Genomic DNA, 6,834 nt, shown 5'->3' on the forward strand with positions numbered 1-6,834 from the left:
TTTTCTGTCAACACTTGCTAGGATTATCAAATCTTTTATATATATATATATATATATCTAGGGCTATTAAACTATTAATAATATATTTAATATTAAAATAAATAAATATATTAATATATAAAAAGGGTGTGATGCGTGTGGTTTTCTTTTTATAAAACTGCAAACCACATTGTACCATGCAATGTGATTATTCTATTTTGCGGACAGGTTTGGTGCAATTTGGTAAACACTCGAGAGGGAGAGGGAATGAGATTCTAACTTTTAACCTACTAACCTTATATTTGTACAAGTTATATAAAAACTTTACCATAATTTGGAATATTTACATCAACAAAATTAAAATCAATAGCCATTTATGCCTAATACACAAAATAAAGTTCAGAAAATCCAATATCAAGTTTTTATAAAAGTTTATTTTATAAATAGAAAATGTACCTACAATTATAAATAGAAATATACATACATATATTTGATATAAACTTGTCCAAGAATATGTTATTACATTTAAACCTAGTTTGTTTATAAATTACGCCTCAAAGGTGGGCTTGACTAATTGATTATATATAGAGAGAGAGAGAAGATAATTGATTAAATAAATAAACATGAATAACTTTTTTTTCCAAGTTAAATCCATGATTGTATATAAAATCATTTAGATAAGTTATGTAAATAAAAGTACACTTGGATGATTTATAAATCATCACATAGTAGGTTTGAGGAATTTTCCTCCAAACCAGTTTGGAAGAAATTTTTGACCTTATATGGTCGAACTAATATTTCTCATCTTTTTCTTCCAGTGTTGTCAAAGTAATTGCGGATTAAAGAAATACTTCTCTAGAAGCAACGTGAACGCTATAAAATTTAAGCTGCAATAAAAAATCTTTTGAAATATTCCTCCACTTAACAAAACGCTATATCTTTAAACTCTCAATGGTTGAGGGCTATATCTTTTAACTCTCAATAGTTGGGGGGCCAATTATTACAACAAAATAGTAAAGGGGACGAGTCAATCGAAATGGGAAGGCCTTACAGTCCCAATAGAAAAATGTTGCCTGCAACAAAATCAGGCAAAACTAGTAACAGCTGCATGAATAGCATCTGCAAGATGAGGGACTGTCCTGGAGCTCAGACCTGCCATGCTAATCCTCCTGCATATTTGATAGAAAGCAAGGACTTAGTAATCAGAGTCTACAATTGTTTTGTCTCATAAGAATGTATTGTTTCACCCGAATGTTTAATCATGCTTCTAAACTTCGTCCCAAGGCTTTGGATTTGAAAAGTGATATTTTTCATGCGTCTATCCAAACTGGATCACCATTATGACAAAATGAGAGTACTGTGTTTTCAGCCAAAAAAAAACCCTCAAATTAGGCAGGAAAAAGAAAACTGCCCTTCCACAAATCCTAACTCCACAGCAGAGACACTTGACACGTTTGGATTTCTATTTTTAAATCGATAATACTAAAGATTTTATTCCTTCTCAAGCCTTAGCAATTTTATTATCTACTGTAACATTTTAAAAAGAGGCACATAATCTTGTATTTGGGGGGATTAACTGTGTGGTGGATACATTTATGCCGACCATAGTTTAGCAATGTGTCCTCAAGAGCTTCCAAGTAAGGCTTTGGGGATAATTGAAAGATAAGTGCATAGATTATAGGTGAGCCCCTAATAAGGATGGTATTTCATTTAGCACAACAAATCTATTTGACATGAGGATAGAACATCAAACACCAAAATTGCTTCTTACCGTAATCAACCACATTGCCATGAATTTGCCAAAGTAACACTTTCATGCATATTCTTAAATTACAATCGAAATCAAGCTTCACAAGGAACTTAGGAGCTAGGCATGATATATTTTCTAATTGTTTTTTGTTTAATAAAGAATGTTCTTAGGTAGACCATGAATGAACAAGATTGTGATGCCTAGGAAGCAAGGATTGCAGGAAAAGATTAGTACTTCAAAATCTAGATGACATCATAACCACCATGAACAACGTAACATGGATTCAAGCAAGTGCATAAAATTAATAAACATAAAAAAAACAAATGTCACATGGACTAATGCATGATCACAATATTAAGCCACAGATATAAGAGTCGCAAATATCCTCAAGTCAGGAATTTCTTTTATTAAAAAAAAAACTACACCTGCATATTAATAAAGTCAGGAAAAAGCTTCTTACCCATCAGATGTCATGTATATATGGTACTCCCTAGTCATGAAAGCCACTTGTTCTGAGTTCAACCCCGTAAAAGTAAACATACCAATCTGCTTAATAATGTGACTCCAGTCCCCAGGTGTACCTGCCGAATAAATAAACAACATGAATGCCTATATTATGTACACTTTTTATCACACAATTAAAAGGCAAACATGCATTCATGTTATGCACACCAATGCCTAAACCAGAGGCCAAAGGAAGAGGGGGGAGAGAGAGAGATAGAGATTGGATCAATCTATACTTGTTCAGAGTCCACAGACTTTAGCTAATGCACACTCAAGACCAACACAAACCCAATAAGTAGAAGTTAAAAAGAGTAAAAACAAATCTTATGCTACTATTGAAGGACAAGAAATGAGTTTAGGAGCATCAGAGAACAGTAAACTAAAAAAAAATGCTGACCTCTAGCACGTAAGGCATCAAAAAGTTGTTGACGCATGCTGATAATACGGTCAGCCATTGCCTTTAACTCAATGGTCCACTCAGTGTACAAGTTCCTGTGATGCAACAGAACAAAATAAGAACTCCACAAGTGAAGGAAATTCATCACGCATGCTGTCTATTGTTAGGATCTCCTTTTTTTCTCATTGAATAAAATAAATAGTGGAAGCCACCACAAACTCTATCACTTTTGATTTGGTCAGTTTGATATCAGTTCTTAATTAATTAATTTTTTTTAAGAAAATGTAAAACAAGAAAAGAATAATCCCAATACTTAAAAGTTAATCCTCCCTTGCCTAATTGTGCAATAGCCAAGCATCTTGTCAAGCTTTAGAATGACTACCTGTCCTTGAGGATTGTAGCAACAATAGATGCACCATGAATGGGTGGGCTTGAATACATGGGTCTGATCACAAGTTTCAGCTGGCTCTCAACCCTGCTCGCAACATCAGCTGACTTGCAGACCTATAATCAAATATAAGGTCGAGAAAAAAATAATCAGAGAGATGGAAGAGGTGAATAAAAAAAAGGCAAAAACTTGTTTTACGGTGTGTGTTCTGTGATATATAGCTGAAAACATGATTTAAAGTCACATTTTGAAGTTATAAAAACATTAACACCGGCCAAAAAAAAAAAAATCCATTCACATTTAGTAATATGCAAGATGCACAGAAGAATAAAAGAAAATACAAAGTTATGAACATATAATTTACATGGATATACAAATCAACCTACTCATTCTTACGATATTTAACCATTAAGGTAAGAACTGCCCCCTCCCCCCCCAAACAAACATTAATTGAGTAGAAGTAAGAGTCTTACTATGCTCAAGGCACCAACACGTTCCCCATAGAGTCCCATGTTCTTGGCATAACTCTGAGCAACAAGGCATTCACCACCATCTGCAACAAACATACGAACAGGCTGTGCATCTGCATCCAGACTCCCACTAGCAAAACCCTATGACACCAGAAAGAATAATTTTAGTTCACAAGAATGGAATGGAGTTAAACTAGAATAAGCACTTGAATTATAGTGATAGGGAAATTACTTGTTGCCAATGAGGTCTAGCTCAACTAGCACCTCCTCCCCTTGCAAATGCTAGGTGGAGGGTGCAGTCATGGGATTCAAGACCCACTGGGTGCATGGGTGCATGGGAAACTTTATAATAAATAAAATGCTTGCTGCATTTGTTGCATACACAGTTACCTACCTGATAAGCACTGTCAAAAAATGGCAATAATGCTTTGGATCTCATCAGCTGCCTGATCTGCTCCCATTGCTGAATGGTTGGATCAACACCGGTGGGGTTGTGTGCACATGCATGAAGCAGCACTATAGCTCCAGATGGGGCAGAACTAAGGTCTTCTAGGAGGCCTGTTAGCCATAATAAAGTAACACATAACATGAGAAAGAGCCAAAAAATTATTACGTTCTTTGTGAGTTACATACACAAGAGAAACATAACTACTCTAATATAAACAACTTAAGTTAAGAAAGAAATATAAAATTAAAGGGAGAAGATCATAAGATAAAAACAAAATACAAGAAACATAAGGAAAAATAATTAAGAATATCACCTGATGATATTTCTAATGTACGTATATAGATCAAATCTACATGAATAGCAATATGCATCTAAGAGCATCAATTAACAACTAGTACAGTAGATAGTTCCAAACCTTGGAAGTCCAGTCCACGTGTTGCAGGATCATAGTAGCGGTATGTTTTCACAGATAGACCTGCCAGAGTGAATATTTTTGGGTGGTTTCCCCACGTTGGCAGGGGAATGTATATTGTAAGCTGCAGAAAAAGATAGGTGGCAAGGTTTATGATGTCATATAATTATCAATTTAAAACCGAAAAGACAATTCAATGAGTTTGAAATTTACTTCTTCTTTTTTTGATAAGTAATAAGAGTTAGAAATTTACTTGATGATAGTGTCTAGCCAAAAATTCACCTCCAACTCTCAAAGAGCCTGTACCAGACAAGCATTGAACAGTGGTAACCCTGTTCTCTTGAATAGCAGGGCTGTATCCATTGCCAAAAAATCAGAAGGGTAAGCAATCAGGCAAAGAACCAGCAAGAAACCTCTTAAATCGAACATCCTGATATTCCATACAATGTGTAATCAGACACTACTAGCTCTAATTTATCACATAAAACAATGGGCTAATGCACCTGTCAGCGCCAAGAATAAGCTTAGCACTCAATTTGTTGTACTCAGCAAGTCCAACAATAGGAAGATACTCCTTCACACGTGACCTGGTTATCATGTAAATTGGAATTCAGTCACTAGTTTGCACAAACTACAGGGTTAAGATCACAATGATAACCATAAACATAAATTTACCTGTCATTAACAAGCTGCTGCTCTGCTTGCCTCACTACATTCAGAACAAGAGGTTTTCCTTCCTGTTATGCCATTGATACTACTAGCTCAGAAAACAGATATAAAGACATTTCAACACAATCAAATTCCTCTTAAGCTGTTTGTGACTTTGCGTACAATCAATTAAGCCAAATTTGCAGCCAATTACACTTGGCAAATAAATAATTAATAATCTGCCTCTCACCTTCCATATCTAATTAATGGAAAAAGTTAATGAATACCTCTAAGGGCATTTCTTAGTGAACTATTTTAGGAAAGTTTTTATAGGAAAAAAAAAAAAATCAATTAATTTGTTGACAACTTTTTCTATTTCCTAAAAGAGTATTAAAACTTTTTGAGAATGGTTTATTAATAATTGTCCTAAGACCATTGATTAAGTGTGATTAAATTCCTATCACCTTAAGCTTTTAGAACAATCGGTATTCATTATAGTACTAGTTCAGGTGATCTCAAATTCAAACCCAATTTTTGGGCTATCTCTCATTTAAAAGGTTCAAAATCCCATGAGTTTTTTTTTTTTTTGAGAAACCAAAATCCCATGAGTTGGACCCCACTGATCATAGGAAAGTCTGGGCCCACATCTGAGGAGAGATGTCAAGATATTGATTAAGCGATTAAATTCACTGATTTCTATTAACTTTTTTGGACAATCGATAATTTAATATTATATAACAAATTTTCAACAAGAGTAATTGAATTGCACGTCCATGAAAAGGAAAAAAGACTCACCTCAGTTCGATAAGCACCAACGCCCAAGTTCAGCTTAATCGGGCTTGGATCTTTGTTATATGCAACGGTGACCTAATTTTCAAACAGTGATACATATAATTATTACTATTATCAATACCAATAAACAACAATAATAATATCAACCAATTAAAACTCGACAGTCAAATAATTATTATTATTTATTTTTCACTCGGATCACATAATAATATCGCTGACGCTCTGTTTGGATGCTGAGAAAAATACAGAGCAGCGAAATAAACTCGATAAATTTTTAGAGATCTCACAATCTTTTGCGTTCGTGATCAACATCCTTACACCGACAACGAACAATTTCAATCACAAAAAAAAAAAAAAAAAAAAAACGAATCACAGAGAAATCAGATTTTCTTTTTCTCTCAGTTTTCTCTGCAACCAAACAGAGGCTAGCACGTATCTACAATTACAAACATACATATACATAGATAGATAAAAAAGAGAGTAGAGAGAGAGAGAGAGAGATTACGCCGAGGATAGGATCTTCGGGAGCGCGAACGAGGTGAGCGAAGACGGAATCGGCATGGAAGGCAGAAGAGGTGGGAGAGGGAGAAACGGTGTCGTTAGGGTTCTGAGAATGAGAATCCATCACAGGCGATGAGTCTACAAAGTGTCTTGCGAGAGCTTTCAATCTCCGATCACTGGCTGAGGAAGATGAAGAAATAGTAGAAGAAAAAGCACTTTCTGTTGTTGGAGATTCAAAACCGTGGGCTTCAAGTGACGTAACCTGTTGGCGCATTTTTTTTTAAGCTTTTCCTAATACGTTATGGAATATACAAATTTCGCTGCTGCTTTTTTTCTCTTTATAAATAGCTAATTTTAGTGTTATGTGGTACGTGGCATGTGCAACTTTTTTTTTAATAGAAATGATATGTTTACAATATTTTTATAATAAATTTTAAGTGACAGGTTGTTACTGGTTATTATTATTAGGGTAAAAAACTAATCTTAGTGTTAGTTTCAAATTTGAACCAATAACAACTAACCACGTGTGATTTGGTGTAAAAATA

The 6,834-nt window shown here is 34.5% G+C and overlaps 1 protein-coding gene across 1 annotated transcript; it reads right to left on the bottom strand.

The window, feature by feature from the left end:
• Positions 1–846: 846 nt before the first annotated feature.
• LOC112015329 (aspartate aminotransferase, cytoplasmic) lies at positions 847–6,600 on the bottom strand. Its single transcript, XM_024047715.2, has 12 exons — positions 6,294–6,600; positions 5,792–5,863; positions 5,024–5,085; positions 4,852–4,935; positions 4,602–4,701; positions 4,352–4,472; positions 3,883–4,046; positions 3,492–3,629; positions 3,013–3,134; positions 2,631–2,725; positions 2,190–2,310; positions 847–1,148 (listed from the first exon to the last, which is right to left on the bottom strand). The coding sequence occupies exons 1-12, from the start codon at positions 6,561–6,563 to the stop codon at positions 1,064–1,066; spliced, it is 1,434 nt and encodes a 477-aa protein (XP_023903483.1). The 5' UTR covers positions 6,564–6,600; the 3' UTR covers positions 847–1,063.
• Positions 6,601–6,834: the final 234 nt, after the last annotated feature.

The sequence above is a fragment of the Quercus suber genome, unplaced genomic scaffold, assembly GCF_002906115.3.
Source record: "Quercus suber isolate HL8 unplaced genomic scaffold, Cork oak 2.0 scaffold_606, whole genome shotgun sequence".
Classification (NCBI taxonomy): Eukaryota; Viridiplantae; Streptophyta; class Magnoliopsida; order Fagales; family Fagaceae; genus Quercus; species Quercus suber.

Bases quoted from the DNA above. Each gene is read 5' to 3' on its own strand.
- LOC112015329 (XM_024047715.2), bottom strand. From the start codon at position 6,563: ATGCGCCAACAGGTTACGTCACTTGAAGCCCACGGTTTTGAATCTCCA. The intron at 3,135-3,491 runs GTAAGACTCTTA...ATTTGATTATAG, and splicing joins GTGTTGGTGCCTTGAGCATA to GTCTGCAAGTCAGCTGATGT. The intron at 1,149-2,189 runs GTAAGAAGCTTT...TCAAATATGCAG, and splicing joins ATATACATGACATCTGATGG to GAGGATTAGCATGGCAGGTC.